The sequence below is a fragment of the Lynx rufus genome, unplaced genomic scaffold (genome assembly GCF_022079265.1).
Source record: "Lynx rufus isolate CCGP_SWC_20201006 ecotype Redwood Valley unplaced genomic scaffold, mLynRuf1.p SCAF_24, whole genome shotgun sequence".
Taxonomy (NCBI): Eukaryota; Metazoa; Chordata; class Mammalia; order Carnivora; family Felidae; genus Lynx; species Lynx rufus.
The window spans coordinates 13,404,920-13,430,930 of record NW_025814839.1 but is presented as its reverse complement, the minus strand read 5'-3'; the positions used below and the strand labels follow the sequence as shown (position 1 = coordinate 13,430,930).

The 26,011-nt window shown below is 44.6% G+C and overlaps 1 protein-coding gene across 11 annotated transcripts in view; it reads left to right on the top strand.

The window, feature by feature from the left end:
* The window catches only part of GIT2 (GIT ArfGAP 2), a 52,049-nt gene extending 26,323 nt beyond the window's left edge, over positions 1-25,726 (top strand). For 2 of the 11 annotated variants that reach the window (XM_047088204.1, XM_047088203.1), the window contains exons 13-20: positions 3,840-3,982; positions 6,062-6,211; positions 9,900-10,148; positions 11,746-11,835; positions 16,038-16,120; positions 16,706-16,894; positions 21,632-21,695; positions 22,403-25,726. In XM_047088204.1, the coding sequence (XP_046944160.1) occupies positions 3,840-3,982; positions 6,062-6,211; positions 9,900-10,148; positions 11,746-11,835; positions 16,038-16,120; positions 16,706-16,894; positions 21,632-21,695; positions 22,403-22,615 (1,181 nt within the window). In that variant the 3' untranslated portion in view covers positions 22,616-25,726. The other 9 variants (XM_047088207.1, XM_047088206.1, XM_047088205.1 and 6 more) reach the window with 8 other exon arrangements.
* The last annotated feature ends 285 nt before the right edge of the window (positions 25,727-26,011 follow it).

Below are 26,011 nucleotides of genomic sequence, written 5' to 3'. Positions count from 1 at the left end.
AAAAAAAATAAAATTGTAGAGAGCACCAAGCCCCATTTCCAAGATGCCCTGTTGCATCTAGTTCAGTAGCTCAGCGTCCTGAGTCTGTGCTTAGGAACACACTTTTCCCCATCTCCCGTTACTCTATACTTACTGGTTTTTTTTCTAATTATATATAATACATTTTTTCCTAAGTTTACTTATTTTGAGAGAGAGAGAAGGTGTGTGCACACAAGTGGGGGGGTGGGGGCAGAGAGAGAAGGGGAGAGAGAATCCCAAGCACGTTCAATGCTGTCAGTACAGAGCCTGCCTGATGTGGGGCTCAATCCCACGAACTGTGAGATCATGACCTGAGCCGAGATCAAGAGTAGACTCAACTGACTGAGCCCCCAAGGTGCCCGTAGAATATGTTTTTTATTATAAAGCATTTAAATTTTTTTAATGTTTATTTATATTTTAGAGAGAGAGAGAGAAAGAGAGACAGAGCGTGAGTGGGGGAGGGGCAGAGAGAGAGGGAGACATAGAATCCGAAGCAGGCTCTAGGCTCTGAGCTGTCAGCACAGAACCTGACACAGGGCTCAAGCCCACGAACCGGGAGATCATGACCTGAGCCAAAGTCAGATGCTTTAACTGACTCAGCCACCCAGGTGCCCCTATTATTAAAGCATTTAAATTTTTTTTTTTTCAACGTTTATTTATTTTTGGGACAGAGAGAGACAGAGCATGAACGGGGGAGGGGCAGAGAGAGAGGGAGACACAGAATGGGAAACAGGCTCCAGGCTCTGAGCCATCAGCCCAGAGCCTGACGCGGGGCTCGAACTCACGCACCGCGAGATCGTGACCTGGCTGAAGTCGGACGCTTAACCGACTGCGCCACCCAGGCGCCCCTAAAGCATTTAAACGGAAGAAGTACAGACTATAAAAATTAAGTTTTCAGTTAGCATCGTATTCCCCAAAGACAGTAATCATCAACTGACATCAGTTTTTGATTTTACTAGTTCAACAGGAATAAGCAGATTCTAAGGAAATTTACTAAATTTTGGCAAAGGTGTAGTGGTAAAGGTCCTTATGTAAATTTGAAATGTCAAAATGTACATACTCTTTGATTTGGTGGTTCCATTTCTAGCTAACTTGAGGGTAAATAATCAAAGATGTTACACATATATGTAACACTGAAAACATTAGAAACAGGTAACAGTTTGCAACAGGTAAGCAGTGAGAATTTGAATATATTTGAGTAGTGCAACCTTTTTTTTCCTAAAGAATATAGTGATATAAAGTAATAAATCAGTTTTTCTAAAAAAGGTTTAGTGTAATCGCAGTTTTGTAAGGAGACCATTTATACACATACATATGTGCAAGTGAATATATCACATGGAAGTACTGTGTAAATACATAATCAGCCGTCGTTATTTGCAGATCCCATATTTGCAAATTCATCTGTTAACTGAAATTTATCTGTAACCTCAACATCAGTACTCCCATGGAAACTCGTGGACATGTGCAGAGTGGCAAAATATTTGAGTCACCCAAAACACACATTCCCAGCTGAAACTGAACTAGGCCGTGCTCTGCCTTTTTGTCTCAATTCTCATATTGTTAATAAGTGTCCTTTTTAGGTCTACTTAGTACCACATTTTTACATTTTTGTGCCTTTTGTTGATGATTTTGCTGCTTAAAATGGGCCCGCGGCATTGTACTCAAGTGCTCTCTGGGGCTCCTAAGCACAAGGAGGCTGTGATGTGCCTTATGGAGAAAATACCTGTGTGAGATAAGGTTCGTTCGCACATGAATTGGATAGTGCTGTTCGCTGTCAGTTCAATGTTAATGAATCGACAATGTATATTAAAGGTGTTTTTATGGGGCGCCTGGGTGGCTCAGTTGATTAAGTGTCCGACTTTGGCTCTGCAGGTCATCATCTCACGGTTCATGAGTTCAAGCCCTATGTCAGGCTCTGTGCTGACAGCTCAGAGCCTGGAGCCTGCTTTGGATTCTGTGTGTCTCTCTCTGTTCCTCCCTTGCCCTCTCTCTCTCTCGAAAATAAACATTAAAAACAAAAAAACATTTTAAGGTGTTTTTAGGGGCACCTCAGTAGCTCAGTCTCAGTTTAAGTGTCTGACTCTTGATTTTGGCTCAGGTCATGATCTCATGGTTCATGAGTTTGAGCCCCACATTGGACTTTTCGCTGACAGCACAGAGCCTGCTTGGGATTCTCTCAGTCTCCCTCTCTCTGCCCCTCTGCATGTGCGTGCTCTCTCTCTCTCAAAATAAATAAATAAACATTAAATATAAATATATATTATATTAAACATAAATATAAATAAACACATATGTATATATTCAGTGTTTATTTATTTTAGGGAGAGAGAGAGAAAGAGCATAAGTGAGGTGGGGGAGGGACGAGGGCAGAGGAGCTGAAGCGGGCTTTATGCTGACTGCAGAGCTGATGTGGTGCTCAAACTCACAAACTGTGAGATCATAACCTGAGCCAAAGTCAGATGGTTAACTCACTGAGCCACCCAGGCGCTCGTAAAAATATATAGATATATATTCTAAAGGTGCCTTTAAACAGAAACACACATAAAGTAAGGTTCTATATTGATTGGTTGACAGAAATGATGTGACCAGAGGCTGGCAGGAACCCAACCCTGTGTTTCCACAGAAACGATGGTCACTGGTTCAGGATTTGCTAATTTAGTCTTCACAGCAACTTTCTATACCATACCAACTGCTATTGATGAAATTGGCTCTTTATATGTATATGTTTAGGGAAAACTCTGGAAGGGTATAGACCAACATAGATCAATAGCTAGGAGTGATTACCATTATTCTATATGGAGTATTGCCTCTTTTCTATTATTATTATTATTATTATATGTATTTTTAGCTAGAGTGAGTGGGGTAGAGGGGTAAGGGGGTGGGGAGAGAGAGAGCGAGAGAGAAAGAGAGAGACAGAGAGAGAGAATCCTAAGCAGGCTCCACACTCAGCACAGAGCCCAACGCAGGACCATGGGATCATGACCTGAGCTGAAATTAGGAGTCAGACGCTCAACTGACTGAGCGACCCAGGCACCCCAGCATTGAGTATTATTTCTGTAGTCAGATGATACATATATTTTAAATATTAATTTGAAAACTTAAAATTCCTTTTGAGTAACCATAATTTGTCACCCAGATACAAACCAGAAATAACACTGGAAATCAGAGGTCAGCTTGAGTTGACTGAGAGAAGTTGGAGAGGCTTGGATAACTTGTGAAATGTTTTATTCAAAGCGTGTTAGAGCCTGTGGAATCATCCCTGCTCCCCTGTAGGCCATACCTTCCTGGCATGGGTATGTGTGTCCACTGAGTTGTTTTCTCCTCTCTGGCAGTCAGCTGACTAAATGCCAGGAGCCTGTTCTTTGAGCACCAAGTTCACTAGGCTCCATTTTAACAGTTTCTTTTCCATGTCATTACCTTGTAAACAAGTTACAATTAAAATAGAATCCCAGTTAATCTTATAGTAGTTACAGTGTTATTTCCATGAGTTGGAACTAAGCTCTGTGCTCTGTCTCCTGGAATAATGAGAAACTTGGGAGCCTGCCTTCTCAATCTGAGCAGCACTTTCCTAAACCACCTAATTAATTTGCCCACATTTGCTAAGTGGCCTGCAGGGATGCTTAAATACCTCCATGCAGTTGATAGTAAGCCCCTTTCTGGTTGATAACCTCTGTGATTCCTGTTTTGGTGTGAATATAACATTGCTATTTCTGTCATTTTCTTTTAGTCTTTAAATGGCTAAACCCAAAAATCCTCCCAGTGGATTTTGGGGATAAAAGGTTTTTTAGGCCTGAAGAAAAGTTGTTTGTTTCTGTTGATAGACAACGTGGAGCTCATACTGAAAACAATCAGTAACCAGCACAGTGTCGAGAGTCAAGACAATGACCAGCCGGACTATGACAGTGTGGCCTCAGATGAAGACACGGATCTGGAACCTACTGCAAGCAAGGCAAATAGGCAGAAGGTGAGGTGACATGTTGCACACAGAAAGGAAGAACATGTTTCTTTCTGAAATCTTTCCTCCTGCAAAATCGCCTTATTTATCAACCACTGTGAAAAGTGCTCTGGAGGTACTGTTCGGCTTATTACCAGCTTAGACCAGTGAGGTCAACAGGGGGTCCGTGTCTCTAAGTCTGTTGCCAAATCACAGCTTTAGTTGTGACTTTATAAAACTTGTGAGCAGGGACCAGTGCATTTTATTCTTCCGACAAATGTTTACTGAGTGACTTCTCTGGATAATACTCTCCCGAATGAGGCCTGGTCCCTTTCCTGTGAGGCTCTCCCTGCCTAGTTGCCTAGTAGGAGAGAGAACTGCTCTCAATGGTACAAAGGTGTCATAAGAAGCACAAACGGAAGCTGGGGGGTAGGGGTGTGTGAGGAGATGCAGCTTGTTGCTGAGGACAGGTGTCAGGGGAGGCTGTGTAAGTGGGGTGGCAGTTAATATATGCCTTAAAGGACGCACAGGGTTAGGCATGTGGAGAGGCAGAGAAGGGTGGTCTAGGCAGAGGGAAAGTGAAAGAGGGCGTCTGGAGGAACCCGCTCATGTGTAGAGACAGCCAAAAACGAGTGGAACTCAGAGCTGCAGCAGAGGGCAGGGCTCATACCACAGAGGAATGTGACACCAGGCTGAAGAGTCCACACCTTGGCGGACAGCACAGAGCCCGAGAAGCTCTTAGGCAGGTGAGGAGGGCTAAGGTCAGCAGTTTGGGTTCCTCTCTTTTGGGAGTACTGTTCTCGGCGGGTCAGAGAGTGGAGGAAGATAAGAAACTCAGGTGGGGTAGTGCTGGAGGTCCAGACAAGAGCTGACGCGGGCCACCACGGGCCCCGTGCTGAGAGAGTCTGGGTGGAAGGGAAGTCTTGGTAGCAGAGTAAACGTGGGCCCAGGGAGAAGCAGTAGAGGCCTGGCCGGTTCACCCACTGCTGAGTCACCAGGACCTTGCCCCAGATCTGGCCCACAGAGGGGGGCTCAGCAAACGTTTGAGAACAGGTGGACAGGAAGACAAATAAACAGTGATAAGTTGGATGTGTGCAGTCGGGGTATGGACTTAAAGAGGATGTGTCCAGAGCTGTCCAGCTCACACGACTGTAAGAAGGGTGGAGCCCCTGGCAGATGCAGGGGATGCGGAGGGGACAGCAGAGGTCACTTGCCCCATCTTATCCGCCTCTGTCCAGTGTCCCTGAAGCACCAGGTTCAGTCAGAGCAAAAGCCAAAGTCATGACCAGATCCTACCAACTGGCTTCTTCCTCTCTGCCTTGCACACCCACGCCCTCTAGCTGAGCTCTGCTGCTGGCTAGAACGTTCCTCCTCCGGACAGTCACTCAACTACTGTCCTTCCACTTGACTAATGTCCTTCTGGCTGTTACTCATGTCTCACCTACCCAAAGGCTTATCCCACCTGCCTTATTAAAACGCACCCACTTCACCCCTACTTCTCTCCCCGGCCCCTTACCCTGCTCCATATTCTCTTTTCCACAGCACTTGTCATCTTCTGTCTCTCTCCCACTCTGCTGGGGTGCAAACACTGGAAGCAGGGATCTTTGTTTTCTCTTTTTACATATCCCAAGTCCCTAGAACACTGCCTGATGCTCAATACAGATTGGAATGAAGGAATTACTGAAAGAACGAATTTTTAAAAAGAAAAGGAGGGTACCTGGCTGGTTCAGTTGCATGTGACTCTTGATCTTGGGGTTGTGAGTTCGAGCCCCACATAGGGTGCAGAGATTACTTAAAACCTTTAAAGAAAAAGGAATGGGCAAGAGAAAGTCAGGCAATACCAGAAAAATGCACTGAGAGAGTCATCGTCAGACTAGATTTAGGGCTGCACCTCCTGTTCTGTTAGAAAATATCGACTCTAGTATTTTTCAAGTATTACAGTAATTCTACCTTTATGTTTTATTTTTGCATTACTCCCTGAAGGCTTGATTTGGTTTGATTAACTTTGCAGTCCAGCTGGCATGGTCAGACTTTAGAAATTCTTTAGCTGTGAGTCTTGAATGTTATCATCATCTCCGATTGTGAACATTTTCCCCAATTTATTTTTAGAGCCTAGATTCAGATTTATCAGATGGACCAGTCACTGTGCAGGAATTTATGGAGGTCAAAAACGCTCTAGTGGCTTCTGAGGCCAAGATACAACAGCTAATGAAGGTGAATAACAACTTGAGTGACGAGCTGAGAATTATGCAGAAAAAGGTAACATGTCAATAAATGCCAGGATGATTGACTCTTTAACCCTGTAGCATAAGGAAGAATCCCAGGCACGATGCTTGTGGGCAGAGGGGGAGAAAAGCAGTTATTGTAACAGACCTAAGAACCTTTGGCCAAGCTGTCTTTTTGGAAGCAGTGTGTATTTGGAGTTCAGACGAAGTGGTTTTGATGGGAAATAAATCCAGAGTGAATTTCCCAAGTAGTTGACACGTAATAACCTAGTTGTGGCCACCTTTGCACTACTCCGTGCTCCCTGGGAATCTGCATGCCCCTCCAGGGATGCAGTCCTTGCTGTTTATTGCTCCTTCTAAAGACTAATCACACCGTGAAGACAGAGCGGACAAAAGGCCTGGACAAGTGTCTGTGCTGACCAGCACTCCGTGCAGGGGCTGTCATCCCTGCTCACTCTTAGTCTCAGTTGTTACCCACCAGCTCCAGCAGCTCCATCCCACACCCCCACTCTGTTTTCCACCGGTACTTCTAATTTATGATGGCCTCAGAGCCTACAGCAGGGCCTGCCACAGAGTAGGCACTCAGTAAATACAAGAAAACATTTTTCATGTGCATGAGTGAGAGCTGTACAAATCCCATTTGTCTGGCATTTTCTCATTCGCTCCTTTTTTGGGAGAGTGAGAAATATATGAACATATTAATCTCCAAAAGGAGTGTGGCTAATAGTAGCAAGGAATATGCTTAAGAGGGGGGTTATGGACATAACTCTTTACGAGAAGGCTAAGAAAAGGAAGTTTTAAAAATTCTCAATTCTGTCCAAGACTTTGTGGGTGCTATTACCATCATTCAGTTCTCTACAAGATGAGATTTTGTGCGCTTCCCTTAAGCAGAAACAAAACAAAGTATGTGTCTGTGCCTTAATTCTGTCATTTGAAGAGTAGTGTTTCAGAATCATTATCAAGAACAGAGGACAAGGTCCGCTCCCTTTGTGACTGGGCCCTTTCCAGTGACGCTCCCTAAAGGAAGGCCAAAGAACTAAAAAGCCTGTCCCCTCTGCCTGTCAAGGACAGGCACCGCAGTGCACTCTCACCTGGGTCTTGGTCTAGAATTCTTTTGATGTTGAGATCTAGACCTTTTTTTTTTTTTTTTTTAGAAAAATGCTCCAAACCTACAATACTGCTTGAAGATCAACCAGATTTCTATCCAACACCTGTTCTGTGCCAGCCTGGCCCTGTCTAGGGCTGGTGTGCAGCCATGAACAAGGCAGACCAAGAGCCCTTTTGCTGTGTAATCATAGAGGGCTTGCACTTCCTCTGTCTTTTCTGAAGTATCTTCTATTTAATGAATTATAGTTTGTCCCATTAACTGAACTAATACATTTGTTGAGGTGACTCTTTCTGAAACATGCCGACTTTGCCAGTATAAATCAGTCTGCTAAGCATCACCTTTTTTTCATTTTCATTTTTTTTTCTAAAATGCTCTTTTAGTATTTATAGAAGTCACCAGAGATAACCTCGTATCTTTGAAAACAAATGTCTTGAACCTTGAGAAATGCAGAGTGAAATTATTTGCCATTGCTCATGGATTATCTCCTCAATTCTTAGAAATGCTCTTGATTTCTGGAACTATTGAATTATCTGTAAGTTTTCATTACCTGTTACACTCCTTCCAAACAAAAAGTATGATCTGATTCTTATTAAGATTGGCATCAATCATATTTATTCTAGAACATCTCTAAATACAGAGGACTAAAATTTTTTGAAATCAAGACAAGGAACTTATGCTCATCAAAACACATTCAAGTAAAATCCACGCTGGATGTTTTAGAGGCATGAAAAGCGTTAAGATGAAGTTTCACGTTTCAAGACCTTGTCTAAAAAACCCTAAGGGAAGGTTTTTACACAGACACATGACCAGACACCCCAGTTGCTCATCCAGAGGCATGTGTCTGTTCTCCTCACTCCCTGCACTGTGTCCATTTCACTTTAGGATGGGGGCTCTCTAATAGTTTGACAGGCACCTGATGCCTGCCTCTGTCCTGGAATGTAGGAATTTTCGGTGGCTGCTTATCACTTTGCAGCTGTTCTTTCTTTGGAAAACAAGTCGCAGATAGAAGTTATACCCTGAAAGCCTTTGTGGTATAGAAGCAATCTGTCTGCCATTCTTTAGTGGATCACATATAGAAAAAAACAAGAAATGAGGGGATTTCTGTGGCAGAAGCAGTAAGTCAGACTGTCACAAAAATTTGGCACTATGACTATAAAGTATGTAGAATTTGCTTATTTTGCAAAGATGTGTTGGTTTTGTTTCAAAGTTAGGTAAACGTTCTTGTATATTTATAGTTGACAAAGTAGCATGATTTGTATCTGATCTTTCATATTTAACAGTTGCTTGGAAAAGATGCTAATTAATGAAGAGGAGCAGCCACTATTGGTGTATTTTTCACAGATCGGTGCTTTCTAAATAAAAATTGAAAGTAACTCCTATCCCTGAATGGGCTTGCTATTGAGAAAGTAATGATCTTCTGGTGCAAATACATTTGCTTGCGGACTTAAGCCTTGGCCCTGGTGGGGAATTTGGTCAGAGTTTACAGTCTCTGTCAAAGAGTAGACAGCTGAACTTACACCACCCCCAGCTTATAAATTGTCATGGAAGATGAAGGAGCACCAGAGAGGAAGGACACTGTGCAGGACTGGACTCAGTTAATTGTGTTTGAAATGCCAGACGCTAAGGAGTGACACGATTCCTTGCTGACCCCCTAACTCTAATTCACCAAACACCATGAAGCAGCCTGCATGTGAGGAATGGAAAGAGCAATCAGGGTCTCCAAGTGACAGCCTCTAACTAAAGTAGGGTGGTGCCAGGCACATTAGAGTGTTTAAAGCTGACACTGCCATGGTCGCGTTTTTGAGTGACAAAAGCCAAAGGAGAGCGAGGCCAGGTATCCCGGCCCTGGCGGAAAGATGACCGATCACCAGAGGGAAGCACGCGTGCTACGTGGAGCATTCAGACGAAGATGTTAACGTAGTTCGATAGGCCTCCAGTTTTCTTCGTGATATGTTAATATAGCAAACGTACCGTGATTCAGTTCCCTCTCTTTTTTAAAAGTGCTAAATTGTTTGGAATATCAAGAGTATTCTGCAATAAAAATTTATTGATCCTAATTTTCCTTGTTGGCTTTTTGGGAAGCAGTAGCTCATCTGATTTTTCATAAGCTGAACTTCACTGTCTTTCTTGCTTTGCAAAGCAACCCTGGTTATCTCTGTGCTGCTTCCATGGTGTCTGCTGGCATTTTTGGCATTTGCAAATCGCTCAGGAATCATTTGAAAAGCGAGTTACCTAAGTGACGTCTTAATGATCTCAAACTCTTGCTTGAAACAGCCTAAGAACATTCCAGAATACAGCTTGCCCACAAACATTTCCCAGGCCCACCATAACCAGTTTTTAAGTAGTTAGACATTTCGTTTTTAAAAAGTCCAAACTGCAACTTTGCCACAATGAGAAACTAAGCTGTTTAATTTGCTGAAGTGATGAAGTGAGTTGATTGCGTGTCGCTCATTCTAGGAGAAAGAGTTCTCGTTTGTAGTTGCTATAACTTTCGACCCAGCTAGCCGTTACTGTTCTTACTGTTTAAAGCTGGTAGTTGTATGTGTTTACTTGGTGTTTGCTTTTTCTGCTTGCTGTAGAAAAACACCGTCCCACTGCCAAACATTTCTTTCAGCTTCAAACACTCCAGAGTGAAAATTCGAACCTCAGGAAACAGGCCACAACCAATATATATCAGGTGCAAACTGGTTCTGAGTACACAGACACTTCCAACCACTCTTCCTTAAAGCGACGTCCGTCTGCCCGGGGCAGTAGGCCCATGTCCATGTACGAGACGGGATCAGGTCAGAAACCATATCTCCCAATGGGAGAAGTGAACCACCCCGAAGAGAGCAGGACGAGACTCCAGCCTTTCCCCGCGCACGTAAGTAACACCACTGGCGCTTCTGCTGTTCACTCTCTGTCCATCCTGACCGTTGCTTTCTCTCTTCTGAACCAGCACATCCCCGTGTCTCTGCTTTGCCAAACTAGGCTAGGAGAGTTATCCTTGTGTTTGCTGTATTAACATGTCAACAGATGCTTGTATTCCCACAAGCAGATAGGGCCGTTGGCTGAAAGTTTCCCAACAAAGTTTGGGACTCTGGCTCTTGTTCAGCTCCTCTCCCTCTGCTCTCCCTCATATCCATAATATCTTTCCCAGCCAGCCAGTACTGGAACGTTCTTTGTAACAAGCTTCCTTCCCCACTTCTAAAAACAAAAACAAATTATGAAGGTCACCAGCAAAAGTGCTGTCTTCTTTGAGGTAGACAGGCACTTGCCCCTTTATGAAATGGAGCCCTTAGAATTCAAGGTGCTTCTCTGCTCCTCCCGGTGGGCAGGTCTGGAAGCCCCCGGGGCTCCGCAGCCTCTCCGCGTGTGGTCAGCCTGCCTGCTTAACTTCTGCACTCCCTTGTCCCCTTGGTGGAGAAAATGTGGCTTTGTCATTTCACACAAATGAAATGTAAAAACTCTACACTGGTTTTACAAAGATTGTATTCCAAAGATTGTGTTCCGTAACAGGCTGCTAACAATCTTATTTTACAGTGGGATGAGTATTGTGTTGTGAGGTTTTCAAATATTACATCTGTCTTGGATTATTTTTTAAAAACCCGTGTTTTGACAGGACGCTATAGACATTGGGAACTTCTGTTTTTTCAGAGAGTAGTCTTTATCGTTTCGAATGTGAAAGTTACTATTTCTTCAAATTTTATAGGCGTTTTCAAAAAATTCTCAGAGTAAATGCAGAGTAAAGGATATGGTCTAGTAAATTAAACCCTAGTTTAATTTTGTCAAGCTTTAGTGTGGTAAAATTTCAGTGATGTTATATTGTAATTAGGACTCCTTTATTTCAAGTTTTTAAGTTGTTTGGACCAAAACATTCTAAGGCAATTGATTTGATACATTTGGTGTCATGGAAATGCCATTGAACTAACGGAAGAATCTTATATTTGTTTAGCTAAAAACAAAAGTTAGGAAAAGCCACTTTGTCAGTTTTCATAGTATACTTTTTTACTTTAGAAACACTTAGAATGTGATGTCACTTTATTGCAAAAGTTCTGTATCTGTATTGAAGAGTAGATTTATAACATAAACCAACTTAACCGTTTATATAGTTTCTCATTTCCTGTATGTCCTGATTAAAAAACAAATACTTGTTTAGGCTATCCATTAAAAAAAAAACTATTGACAAAATTCATAAATTATGCTAGGTGTTCTCTTTTCTCTTATAGAAAAGTAGCTTTATAAATTCTGAGTAATTTCTGGGAGGTATCTCACTAAAGGAGTAAACATTTCTGGGGACCTGTCATCAGCTAACATGGCAGTCAGCCTGCCTGTCACAGAAGTTTCAGCACTGATCTCACGTAGTGAGTTGCTGTTTAGGATTCTTTGACCAGGAAACCCCAGGCTGAAGCCAGGGTAGGTGGTAGGGATTTTTGTTTGTTTTGTATTTTCCCCGAGCGTGTTTCTTTTTCCCCTTCCAGATCGGGAGGAGTGCGCTTGTGACCTCCTCTTCGTCTCTGCCTTCCTTCCCCTCCACACTTTCCTGGTCGAGGGATGAAAGCGCCCGAAGGGTTAAGTACACTCTGACCTGTCTGCTCTCTGGAGGAGGGGCAGTGCTCCTGGGCGCCTTGTGCTTCCCCTGGCCCTCCTGTCCCTCCACTAACTGCCCTTCTGTCCTGCATGAGGCAGTGCTCACCCCGGTGTCTCAGCACAGTGGCGCGCAGGCACATGCACACGCGCATGTCTGTCCGAAGCGGTCTCCCTTTGGTCTAACCCAACGTTGCTCAGTTTCCCTTAATATTTAACAGTGTTTGCAGTTCACCCTTTAACATTTATTTGAAACATACGGTCTTTTTAAACCTTCAGAAAATTAGCTGGCTGCTGGTTAAATATTGTAGCAAGGCAAACATGTCAAATTTGTCCAGAGCAACAGTTATTAGATATTTGGACCAACTGAAACACTAAGACATCATCATGCTTTTTTTTTTTTAACCTGTTGCATTTTTTTTTAAATTTTTTTTTTTTTAACGTTTATTTATTTTTGAGACAGAGAGAGACAGAGCATGAACGGGGGAGGGTCAGAGAGAGAGGGAGACACAGAATCGGAAGCAGGCTCCAGGCTCTGAGCCATCAGCCCAGAGCCCGACGCGGGTCTCAAACTCACAGACCGTGAGATCGTGACCTGAGCTGAAGTCGGACGCTTAACCGACTGAGCCACCCAGGCGCCCCAACCTGTTGCATTTTTTATGTGAATGCCATTCCTGACATACCCAGGTGTTGCAGTCCCTGTGTCCTACATCAGGATTGCAACATGTGACAGCATTGGAGGTGTAGGCGGCTGTTAGTATGAAGCCGTTCACTTGATGAGTTGGTCAAGGCCAGCTTGCGGATGTGTAATTTACATTCTCAGTAACCACACATGATTCAGGTAAGCTTCTTTTAGAGTAGGCAGACAGCAGTCTCTATTAAGCACCTTCTCCACACCCAGCCTCTTGGTAAGTCAAAGGGTCCTAGGGACTCCCTGCTCCCAAAGGCACCATCAGTTTAAAAAATCCTTTCCTGGGCCACCTGACTGGCTCAGTTGGAAAAGCATGGGACTCTTGATCTCAAGAGTCCTGAATTTGAGCCCCACGTTGGGTGTAGAGACTACTTAAATTTAAAAGAAAAAAAAAAAAACTTAAAAAAAAAATCCCTTTCCTGCACAGAGTGCATGATGGTAAGCTGGGATCATGGTGGAGAGAGCATATGCTTTGATGGCCTGAGTTCAGGTCATGGCTCACTCTTTCTTTAATAGAAGGATAGTGTAACCAATCCTAGAGGAGGGAAGGTGGCTGTGCGTGAGGAGCTACCCTCACAGATAGGGTGGGGTTTGCACTGGGCCTTTTTCCATTCCCTCCACATCAGTAGGAATGACAGAGTGGTTCTTTCCCACTGCAGGTGCCATATGGCTCATGGGGGCCCTTTGGGGCTCTCTTCCGCACTTGGAGGTAGTCTGTTGAAAAGCATTCTTGATGTACAGTACTGAGTCTTGGCAGTTCTGAACTGCGATGTTTTTATTATGGTTTTTTTTGGTTAAACTAAGGGACAGTTAAATAGAAATGAAACCTCTCCTTTGAAATTTTGTTAATAAGAGTCAAGTAGACCTCTTTTGCCCACTGGGAGATTTGTCTTTTAAAAAGTCTGTCGTCTTTGGTAGTTTTAGAATCCTTGCAAGGACTGCTTGCTGAGACAGTGTTTTATACAAGATTAACAGTTACATCATTGAAACTGATAATCTTGATTATTCCTGACTGCTTCTGTATGAGTTTAGGTATTTATGGCATGTCTGTATTCAGAGACAACTGCACATCTGTTCAGTAAACTGAACCAGCACCAGCTAGAAGGTAACTTTTCTACTAACAGCTTTGAGAGAGCAGCACTTTGAACTAATAGGTCTTGATCTTACCTCTGCATGTGTACAGTAATTTTCATAAAATTAAATGCTGGCTAATTTGAAATCCTGTCCTGTGCTTTTGTTTGACAACGATGAAAGACTGAATCCGTAAGTAACTGATTTCCTGGATGGTTACTGCCATACGTTGTTTTCTGTGCTTGAGGAACGTTTCCTGAGTACTTTTATTAGATATATGAGTTGTTACTCTTCTAAAATGTTTAAATGAGACCTGGTGCTTTTGTTAATCGTGGGGTAATGCATTTGATTTGTAATTATCACATTTACCTCAAGGAAAGCAAAAAGATTGATTATAAAAATGTGAGATTCTCTGGGTTTAATTCTGTTTTCTAGATATTTCCACTGGAGCAGCTCTGGATGAATTTTCTAGAATAATTATTTAAGTGCAAGTTTTTTACATTTCATTTATGTATGTGTGTGCATGTGTGTGTGTACAGACACACTCACGCACACACATACACTCATCCTTGTATGTGCATATATAAAAACTAAAGGAAAAGAAATTTAAAGATTAAGCATTCCCTGTGAAAGGTAAGATGGGGTATTTTTGTTTGCTTGTTTTGGGGGAGCTTTTTTTAGATCACCTCTGGAAGAGCCAGCTGTCCCCATTCCCTGCACTAGGTACAGTGCCTAGCTTTGGTCTTCCAGCTACACTTGTAGTGGTCAGTAACTCACTGATAGATTCATAAGGCCAGGTCAGAATAAAGCAGCGGTTGAAGTAGAACTGCTTACTGGTAGTAAACACAGGGATCTGGAAGGTTGTAGATTTTATAGAACTCAGCTTTACAGACTCTCCTGTGGCACCAAGCCAGTATTTTAAATCATTTGCCAGATGCGTTTGAGTGGGAGAAGTATGAGTTCACGTTGAATTTTAGGAGCCTAGCAAGTATCTTATCTTAGAGTGGCTAGGACCAAATAGAGCCCTCAGAAAAGTGGGAAAACCTCAGCCCACAGAAGAAGGGAGCCCTTGCCCTGGGAGGAGGAAGAGAGGCTATGGGGAGAGTAAAGCAAAATGTGGTGTGAATAAGGAGTCTTTCTCCACTCTGGGGCTGACGGTCTTGCCTGTCTGCATCCGGCCTTCAGAGAGCCAAGCAGCATTACCAGCAAGGAGCAAATAATTGGACCTTATATAGACTCTTAAAACTGGCCAATTCTGTGGTAGCCATTTTTTTTTGGATGAAGCTACAAGGTCTCCATAGGTTTAAACAAGGGTCTTAGTTTACAGCTGTATCTTTAGCCACATTTATTGCATCATTGATAAAATTCCTTAGTCACATGATTAACTTGGATTAAATTCAGGTATAAAGGTGGAAATCACTCATATTTGTATTTTGCAAGGTAATCAGGTTAGGTTTTGAATCAGCTTCCACTGACACCTGTTCTAGATGAAGAAATTCTCAAGCACTATGGATAAAATAAATACTGAGGGGAAATTATGTTTATTAAACACTCCAGAACTAACATAGTGTCCTTCAGAGAAATGTGTTCCCCTTCAAATTCTGTCACCCTGGAAGGCCCTGTACTTTGCCATGCTGCCATTTGCCCAAAACATTTTTAGGATCCCTCTTTTGAATCTGTGCACCGTTTTTTTGATCTCCACAGTTGCGTCAGATATTTATATTCTAAGAGATAGATTTTTTGGGGAAAATAAAAGTGGTTGGAGACCAAGTGTCATGCCGGGTTAACCCATTTTGGTTCACAAACAACATGCAGCAGTAAGTTAATAGTGCTGGTTTTCTTGTGTGGCTCGTATAAACTGTCTCTGAGGGTAGTTCTTAGCCCTAAATGTTTGGAATGGTGACAGTCGTCAGGGCGCAAGGCATGGAATAGTGGAGGTGGTAGGAGATAGGACCTAGGTTCTCGCTGCTGGGTTTCTGCTGACTCTGTGGCACTAGCTTTGTCCCCCAGCTCTTTGGCCCTTCATTTTCTCATCTGGTATTAGAGTAGATAATCTACAGCTGGCTTCCAGTGCTGGCGGTCTCTGGATACGTAAGCGCTGGCCTGTGCATTATATTATAGTTAAACTCCATATTCCTTAGAGAACCAAACACGGGTGTTGCCTTGCATGTCTGTGTTAGTTTATACCAAGGATCTGTTTATGGAGTTGCCACTGAGCTAAGAAGAAAATGGTGCCAAGAAAAAGAGAAACCATTTCTGGGTCTACTATTCATCTTTTACTAAATTTTCAATAAAGGGTTGGCTCCTGGCCCAAGTGAGATCTGGGCCACAAAGGCCCCGTGGCCTAACAGGTAATGATTCCTAGGCAAGGCTCCCAGATGTCTTGTGCTCAAAACTAATGGGCGTTGCCTTTTTCTCTCTCAGGCATCCAGGCTGGAGAAGCAGAACAGCACGCCTGAAAGTGACTATGACAACACCCCCAATGACACAGACCCGGACGACACGGGGTACAGCTGTGGGAGGACTGCCCTGGGGCGGGCTCTCAAACCTGAGACCTAGTGGCCGTGCTTAGGGGATGCAGTTCATCCCCCACGTGTCTCCACTCTATGTTCAGACCCATAAGGTTATGAAATATGGACGCATAAGTTCATAGTCCAACCTCTTACCCCGTATTACCCCAGGGGCCTGTTCTTTTACCGGCTGGTCACAGACCGTCTCTGAGTGTCTATAGTGTGCTTAAAATCGGTATCTTAAGTCAACATCGGGTCGCATTCTATGCTTATACCCCAAGGGATGAGCTGGATTAGGGATGGCTTAATGACAGCACCTCCTCCCTGCTGCCATCTTTACCCTTTCTCCGGGAGTCATAATTTCCAGCCCCGTGGTAGAATGAAACAGCTGCCCCGTGAGCTGTGACTGCCTGTTGTTGACACAGCCTCACCGTGAGTCCCCTGCAAGACAGGATAAAGGAAACCACAAGACACAAGAGCAGCCAGCTCATGCAGCAGCAGATGCACATGCAGTGGCTCCTAGAAGCAGAGCAGCAGCTCATGAGCACCTGTCACAGCAGGCCACTTCTTTAATGTTGGCAGGTCAGGCAGAAAAGGAAGGCAGAGGAGTGTGGTGTGGCAAGGCGATGGCTCAGTACCAGATACGGCAGAACCCCACGCAGCCCCAAGCCCCATCCTCCCCAGCACGGAAGACGTCATCCGGAAAACTGAACAGATCACCAAAAACATACAGGAGCTCCTACGAGCCGCTCAAGAAAATAAACACGACAGGTAAGGAGGTTTGAAAATCCTGCCTGGAAAAATGGACATGCTTTGCAAGAGAGGCTGCTCCATTAGGAACAGGGATTTTTTCTTTTTTTCCCCAATATACTGATTTTTTTTTTTTTTTTTAAGATTTTTTGAAAATCCAGGTTTACACAACAGGCTTAAGAAAAGATTTGTAGATTTGGATGGTGAGTTTTTTTTAACATGATGTTTTCAATTTTCTGCATTCTTACGAAGGGCTCTGGAAGCAGATGCCTCTAGAAGTAAAATTGCAGCATGGTTGGGGTAGTGATATTGCTGGTGCTGGATGGTGAGGGGCAAGAAGCTGCTCATTAGGGCTTGCCGTTGATTCTTCCAGCCACTGTGCTCCCTGTGTGTGCCCTTGCTAGAGTTGAGTTGGCTGGCATAAAAGGTATCTTTTTTTTTTTTCTTAGTGTTTATTTTTGAGAGAGAGAGAAAGAGCATGAGTGGGGGAGGGGCAGAGAGAGAGGGAGACACAGAAGCTGAAGCAGGTTCCAGGCTCTGAGCTGCCAGCACAGAGCCTGACGTGGGGCTTGAACTCACAAACCGTGAGATCGTGACCTAAGCCGAAGCCAGACACTTAACCGACTGAGCCACCCAGGCGCCCCTGGCATAAAAGGTATCTTGGCATGAACTTGATTTCTTAGGCCTCCCTCATGTGCGTGTATATGTGTTCATGCGTGTACGCATGCATAAACATCTAAGAAACAAGTGGTTTACAAATAACAATTGACCTAATCGTCACCTGCGCTCCTGAAATGAGATTCATCTTACTCTGAGCAGAACCATATCCTGCAAAGTTATTTCTTCCGGTGGAGAAGGGACTGGCTCTTGTCCCAGCTCATCTTTCTGTTCCCTGAGCACGGGTTCTCTGAGAACTAGTGGTGGGTCGTTAACTGTCCTGAGCAGTGTCCTAGTTTCACATGGCCAGCCGCATCTGGACACACTCATGAAGCATTTAACATCCTCCCATTGGGTTTAAGAAAGCAGCAGAGGTCCGTCGAAACCCCAGAACGATCTCACTGTTTTCCGTAGGTCAGTAAAGTTTAGTGCTCGGGTGAAGAGCTCCTTTGCGTGCAGTGCAGTAACAGAAGTTGTTCAGGGGACACGGTACTGCTCCTTCTTGGTCCTCTCTGTTCTCTCCTTCCACATAAAGATGGGCCAGAATCTTTTGCCTTCTCTGTGTTCCCGGTATCGCCAGGCTAGACTGCCCTGCTCTCCCCTTTCCCTTTTTTCTCTGCAGTTCTGACTTTCCCCAATGTCACTGTTTCCTACTTGGTGAGAAAGGAGCAGTCTGTGTTCAGTGAAGGATGAGCGTTTGTCCTCCTGGATGGACTGCTGGAGGGTCCTCAGAGGTCCATGGGAATTAGGCGGCTGTTTATCTCCCTCCTTCCCAGGCAGCTTCTTTATCACACACTGCTCCTCCCCATCCCCCCGCACTCCACAAGCTGCCAGTGCTTACCAGTTGACAACAGATTTACTCTAGTTCACAAGTACCATGCTTGTATTTCAAACAAAAAAATATGTTTACATTGCATTGTCAAAAATGGAAACATCTGCCTGGAGGCCATTTCTGTCCTCAACCGAAAGAAATACGGTGCTTGGCACAATTGGGGAAGTTCCTCCCCCACACACCTTTTTTTTTTTTTTTTAAGATGTACAAATCCATGCAAAAAACATGAAGATCTGATTTTTTTTAAGACCCTGAGAGGATGATGCAGAGTTCAATCGTTAGTTCACTCTCTTTAGTTTAAATCAGAATTGACCTAGAGAATTTATGTTTTACGAGTTGCACAGAATTACTGAAGTCTGTGGTTACTTAACATATGCGAGACACTTTCATTTATAACTCTGAGTTGTACTGATTAAACCCACGCCTTTTCCTCCTATTCTCTCCTCTTGTTTATCTGTTACCTGTGCTCACTCTGAGTAGACCAGCAGCCCATGTGGGCACACTCAGGCTTTGCCCCTGTCCCTTGAGCCTAGCAAGCTGCCCACAGTCCCCACTTTCTCTGAGTCTGGTGTCCACCCTGAGCTTACAGCCCCACTCCTGGTCCGTGTCTGTCTCTTTCGCATACACACACATGCACACACTATTAGACCTCACACTATGCACACAAGCCTTCTTTGAGGAAAGATAAGAGCTGGAAGTTGTGAACATGAACTTTCTCCTTAATCTGTGCATGCTTGCTTTTGTGGTTCATTGAGGACATCCTAAAGTATTTCATACTGAGTGAGTTTTGGGGAGGTATCCTTAGGAAAAGCAAGGCATCCCTGCTTCTGTGCAGCAAGGGGAAGGTTGAATTCTATTTTGGAGTCAAAATGAAGATGTTAACCAGCGTTAATGTATTTTTCATGGGCATGTTGATTTAAGTAACATTTAGGCCTGAATCAGTGGCTGCTATAACAGGGTCTTTTTCTGAGCATTTGTGTGACCAGATGGGTTGTTGCCCCTTCATATTTACAAGTGAAATAACCCCTTCTGTGTGGGCCATTTTGTTACTATGTGGTGTGTGGTTCTAATTGCTTGCAAAGGTAAAAGTCAGGATTTCCCATTTGAAAGTATTTTGGGATAATATAAACCACTTTCTGGAAATGTAATGATTTAACTAAAACATAGCCAGTCTTAATTAAAACAGTTGTTTTTTTTTTTTTCAAATTTTTTAAACGTTTATTTGTTTTTGAGAGACAGAACAGAGTGTGAGCTGGGGAGGGGCAGAGAAAGAGGGAGGCAGAATCCAAAGCAGGCTCCAGGCTCCGAGCTGTCAGCACAGAGCCTGACACGGGGCTCAAACTCACTGACCTCGAGATCATGACCTGAGCCGAAGTTGGATTCTCAACCGACTGAGCCACCCAGACGCCCCAGTCTTAATTAAAATAGTTTTGAGACTAGATTTCTTACAAAGATGAAGTACAGAGGTGCTTATGGCAGTCTTTAAGCAGAAGCTAACTTCATGACTTAAAAAATGGGGAAAGAATGTTAGTTGTTAGGCTGGATGCTGAACAGGATTTGGTTCTATCTTGGAAGGGAAATTTTTAAACAGCCACATGGGTGCTTGTGGAAGGCCAAACCTGGGTATTTGCACTGTATTTCCTAACATGCCACCAACAGGCTACCAAAGAGCTTTTCCCATATCGCATTTCCCTTTTGGGCTCTGTGGGTCAGCTCTCCCAGAAATAAAACCCAAGCCTGGGTGGCAGTGTGCTGTCTCAGAACTGTTGCTCAGTCCCGTCTTCAGTCTGTCTTTTCTCTGCAGTAGTAGTTTGTAAAACATACTACTCAGCGCAGAAGCCTAACGTTTTTAAGGCGCAGGAAACTAGCCTCATATGTCGCATGTTACAATATCAAGAATAAGAATCCTGAATGAAACCGAAGTCTCCATTCTTCCAGTTCCCATCACCTGAGAAGTCAGAATCACCAGTCACGAGTGGAAAGAGGCTTGCTATAAAGAAAGGCGTAAATCTGTTGTGTCTCTGATCCCAGGAGAGGACTGTGGTGTGTCAGTGAGAGGCCCAGGCCCAGGTGCTGGACAGCCGGGTTTGAGCTCAGCTCTCTCTCACCAGTGGTGGGACCTTGGGCAAGTTCTCTCCTTCTCCAGGCCTCAGTTTGCTCATTTGAAAAATGGGTGTGTTAATAATACCAGCCTCATAGGGCCATTGGGAGGAGCACATGAGTCTCCACAAAGTGCTGAGAACAGAGTTGGCACTCCATCGGTGTTCCTGAAGCCTCAGCTCTCAGACTGTCATCTAGGGGACCCCTAGGAGGCCAGGCAGCCTGATGGAAAGCATGAGGACAGGCAGAGCCAATGCGCTTTGTCTTCTTAGAGCTCGTGAAGCGAGCAGAGAGAGTGCCGGCTGTGTTCATGGCTGCCTGTTACAAACAGAGTCATGGCAGCTTCATGAGAAAGTAGGTAAGTGTCTGATCCAGTATAAGAGCTGACTCAGTGTTTTCTCTTTACCCAAAGTAAAGCTTTCAATTCCCTAATGGTTGAGATGCATTTGAATAGAAGGAATTTAGAAGTGTCCGTCAGTTTTAACCAACATGTGGGTGTTGAGGTGTAGGCTCTGGCTATGATTTTTAAAAAAATTTTTTTTAAAAATTAGTTTTCTTTATTTTTGAGAGGCAGAGAGAGACAGAGCATGTGTGGGGGAGGAGCAGAGAGAGAGGGAGACACAGAATCCGAAGCAGGCTCCAGGCTCCCAGCTGTCAGCACAGAGCCCAACACAGGGCTCGAACCCATAAACCGTGAGATCATGACCTGAGCCGAAGTCAGACACTCAACCAATTGAGCCATCCAGGTGCCCCAAGCTCCAGTTGTAATTTTAAGAAATGTTTTCCAGTCCTTTATTTTTAAGTTCTGTGGCCTGTGCATGGGAATCCTTGTTTGTCTTTCAAGAAATTAGGGAGATGAAGCACCTGAAAAACAAATGACCTACTGGAGGAAGTGTGAATATCTTTATAGACTGACTGTTCTGTGGCTTCCCCTAACGAGTCATGTATGTCACCTACGTCCCATGTGTGGAGACTTTTTATCAGAATGAATGAACTTTGGAGAAAGGGTGTGGACCCTGCTTCTTTTGGGGTGACATCCACAGTGGGCTGTCTGTGGCCTCAGCCCCTTCGTGGGGGACATATAAATGGAACCCATTCTGGCCCCCAGGTACTCTCTGTCTCTGCGTTATTTCTGCTGTCTTTGAATAACCTCTTCGATATTCTTGCAGTTATATTCCCTGCTCAGAGAGGATACACGTAGCTGTTACTGAAATGGCAGCATTATTCCCCAAAGTAAGTCACTTCCTACTTGGTTCAGATCCCTTTTTCTTTTCATGTTTATTTATTTTGAGAGAGAGAGAGTGGGCGAGCAGGGGAGGGACAGAGGGAGAGAGAGAATCCCAGGCAGGTTCTGCACTGCCATTGCAGAGCCCGACGTGAGGCTCAATCTCCTGAACCACGAGATTATGAACTGAACCGAAATCAAGAGCTGGATGCTTAGCCGACTGAGCCACCCAGGCACCCCAGTCGGTTCAGACCCTTTTAAATGAACTGAAAGAAATTTTCTCAGGACCTTTTATATTAACCTCTTTGTAGCATACGTTTTAAATATGCAGACATGGGAATAATTTTGTCCTACACGGATCTTGGTTTTAATAAGAATGTGTGAGCACCGTGCTAAAGGCAAAGCACTAATAGGTTAAAATGGTGTCTGGAATATTTCACCCAAGTGGATTAACATTGTCAAAAACCACCTCCGAATAGGATATCCTACTAAATTGACACTGCATGCACTTTGACCTTTGAGTGCAAGCACGTGGGCATCTCGCACGCTGTGGGCCGGGCAGCTTGCCGTGTCCTGTGTGCTGCCTCTGGGGAAGGGCGTGACAGAACCGCCGTTTGCTGTGGAACAGCTTGAGCTGTCTTCACAAGAAGGCTCGTCCCCGCTTTTGGGCGTCCAGCCTGCAGTTCACGGCAGATGACTGTGTTCTTCCGTTTAGAAACCCAAGTCTGACACGGTGAGGACTTCCCTGCGCTTGCTGACGTCCAGCGCCTACCGACTTCAGTCAGAGTGCAAGAAGACCCTCCCGGGGGACGCCGGCCCGCCCACGGACATCCAGCTGGTCACACAGCAGGTCATCCAGTGCGCGTACGACATTGCCAAGGCCGCCAAGCAGCTGGTCACCATCACCACCAAAGAGAACAACAACTGAGCAGCTCGGCGCCAGCCCTCCTATTTTCTAGGCTTTTTAAAAGTCCAGTTTCAAATGCAGACGTGGAATTCTGGCAGTTTTTACAGAAACAGACATTCAATGAAAGTTTAAAACTGTTTTTAAGAAACTCAGTATTATTTTTGCATGTTTTCTAACAAAACTTTTGACTATTAATTTAACCCACTTGCCTTATTTTGTGCCTGTCTGCCAGTTTCCTCTCCAGTGTTCTGTTGTGCTGTCCGTGACTGTTGTTGAGTTGATGGTCATAGTCATTCAAAAGCATAGCTTCATTGTTTCAAGTTTGTTAGAACTTTTCCATCCCTTTAAAACTGCCCGTCTAGGGTTAAAACTATAAATGAGATTTTTAGTGAAACATTTTCTGGAGAGAATTGGGTTAAAAAAAAAAATTCCACCTCATCTGTTCCCTACCAAGCATTGTGCAATAAGCGAGTTTTTCCACCCTAGTGCAGGAATCTTTAAGTTTAGGGTGTTTCCAAACACGGATGTAGAGAAAGGACTTTGCCACTCTCTAAAAGTAGCGTAACAGTCTCACTTGGAAACAATGGACTGCTCCGTTTGTTTTACCTGTTCTGTCTTGGTAGACGTTCTTTTATTTGATGTTTCTGTCTTGATCTTCTGTCTCTATTTTGCTATCATCCTGAAGTCTCCGTGGTGCCAGATAAGTACTCATACCCCACGTCACGTGTCCTGTGGCCCTGTCCAGGTGGGAGTGCTGCCACATCATCACGCGTGGTTCAGGGCTCTGCCTTCTCACAGGAAACCAGATGTGTCATTCCAGACGTGCGGCAAGGAGGAGCCACGTCCCACAAGCCATAACTTACTCTGTGCCACCCCATTCAGATACCACTGCCATAAACCACGGGAAGAGAAATTACCTGCTCCCTGACGTGGTAACCTATCTCTTCCCCAGAACTCGATTACTCCTTTAACCACGAAAGCTTCGTCACATGGCCTGTTTGGTAAATCTCATCACTTTTAAGGACTTCTCGTAAGGTAAGGTGTCTGCGGTCATCTGAGTTTGTTTCTCCTCCATTGTATCGCTGGTACGTAAAAATGAGACATCCTCTTTCATGAATTCCTAGCTGACCACCGGCTATCCCAAAGCTACAAAAGCACAGGTTTAAGTTCTGGAACATATTGACGTTGGTTTTTAAGCTACTGAAGAAAAGACCTTTCTTGTTCTGAATGCTAAAGCATGTTCCTGCCCCCGCTTATTGCGGCAGTTGCGTGGGTGTGGCTCAGACCCTGACCTAGACCAGAGGGGCCAGGCAGCATTGATGGAGATGAATGCAGTGAGCCAGGTGTAGAGCAGGGGCGGAGGACAGTCAGGGAGCAACGGTGTACCTGATGGGGACAGCAGCTCCCCGGCCTCACCCAGGCTGCCTTGTGGAAAAGTGGGCCCGAGCTGGCCGGAGCTTTGATTTTTTAAGAGACTTCAAAAACATGGATATTATTTGTGCCATTCCTCTGTTTATAAATGTTGGTGACTAAACATTCTCAGAGCACACGTGCGGGGGAACTGTGACCTCCGGGCTGCCAGCTCACAGCCTCTGCCCAGGGGTCCTGTCAGCTGCAGTATGAGGTCGCACCTGGTTTACCTCCAAGCCTTACCTGTAACGTGGCCACCCCTACCCTGTGTTAAGTTGCTTTGAGTCCTCATCTTACCCATGTATTCTGTCCCGTAGTGCTCATACACGTGAAGAAGTCAAAGTAATCACAGTTGCCTAAATACGTGCTAAATAAGCCTGTGTTTTCACAGAACTGTTTGATTCACAAACATCTTTATAGCTTGACCGTATGCTGTCATGAAGGAAGCACCGTGATGGTGTTTGGTTTACTAAGACCCAGCGTGTGGATGCTTTTGCCAGATTTTGCTACACTGAGTAGCGCGGGGAAAGGGTCCACATCTCCAAAAGACTCATCCACTTTTCTGCACAATCCTAAGTGCCATGTTCCTGTTGGATGCTGAGGGGATGCCTTCTACCTTAAATTAAGTTCGAGCCCCATCTGATAACCTTTGCTGCATGCTGCACATACTTAGCTGTCCCTTCTCTTTCTTGCACACACCTGCCCTCATGTTGGGCCCATGCAGGGGCCTCGGGGAAGCCCAGTGGCAGTCCTGGGCTGGTGCCTCGACCTCCCAGGGAGGGCGGGCTTCTAAATAATGAGTTGTCTGCGGTGGGTGCGGTGGCGTCTTCACTGGAACACTCAAGGACTGGTGACGGAGGACTTTGTCTCTGTGCCCCTAGACAAAGTCCAAGAGTGTGGGACCCAGAGAGCATCTCCGATTGTAAGAGCGGCGCAGACGTTTGCTCTGTCAACCCACAGTGCCAACGCCCCGAAGGAAGTTCTAGGTGGAGTGACGTGCATGACAGGGGCTGCCAGCCTCCCTTCGGTGCCCTGAACACTTCCTCACCTCTTCTGAGACCCAGTTCTGTTGTCTGAACGGCTGTTCACCATCTTTTGCACGTGTGTCCCGTAGCCTTGCACTAACGTCTGCGTTCTCTAAGGTCACTCGTCACTCTTAGTTCTCAAATCTTCCTCCCGCCCGAGCCGAGAGGATGAAGGTGCACTTTATGAAACTGGCGCTTGCTGAAGAGGAGACCGCTCCGCCCCGAAGCTCCTTTAGCTGAAGTCCTCCTCTGCCTCAGAACGCAAATAGTTCTTATTTGCCAAAGAACAGGGAATCGGGCCCAAAGATCAAATGCGGCATTTCATAAAATTGGAAGTGTAGACGCGCACCTCGGGAGCTGTTACCCCCTGCCTCCAGGGATTGATGCTGCGGAACCAAGAGTGAGGCTAGCATGTGTCTGTCCACAGCGGCTGTGAGCTCCCCAATCGTAGAATGTTCCTTCTTTCCTTGTCCCGGTGAAAGGCACCCTTTTTTTTTTTTTTTACAAAAGAAAATGCTGCATAGGAAAAACAAAATGCCTTTTGTTCAGATGTGTTTTATCCATGTCACTCGTTATTCTGTACTTTTTGTGTTTATTGTACATTCTATTCCTGTAATTATTGTACAACCCTGTAAGCGTTGTAAAATCGTTTTGGAATTTGTGCCTGCTAGTTATGCAATAAACAGGCTCTATAGTGTCTTTGTGGTAATTCTGTTCACGTCAATGAGGTGATGTTTCCAGATACTCTGTCAAAGTTTCAAGAAAGTTCTCCCATAACCTAATCTTTAATGAGACAGTAGTGAATATTTTTCTACCCGGGGGACTCTTGTGAGTTTACAGGAATTACGACCTTTTTCCTCCTTGTGCTTAGCAGGTAGCTTTTTTTTTTCTTAATTTTTTTTTTAACGTTTATTTATTTTTGAGACAATGCGAGACACAGAGTGCAAGCAACGGAGGGGCATACAGAGCGAGACACAGAATC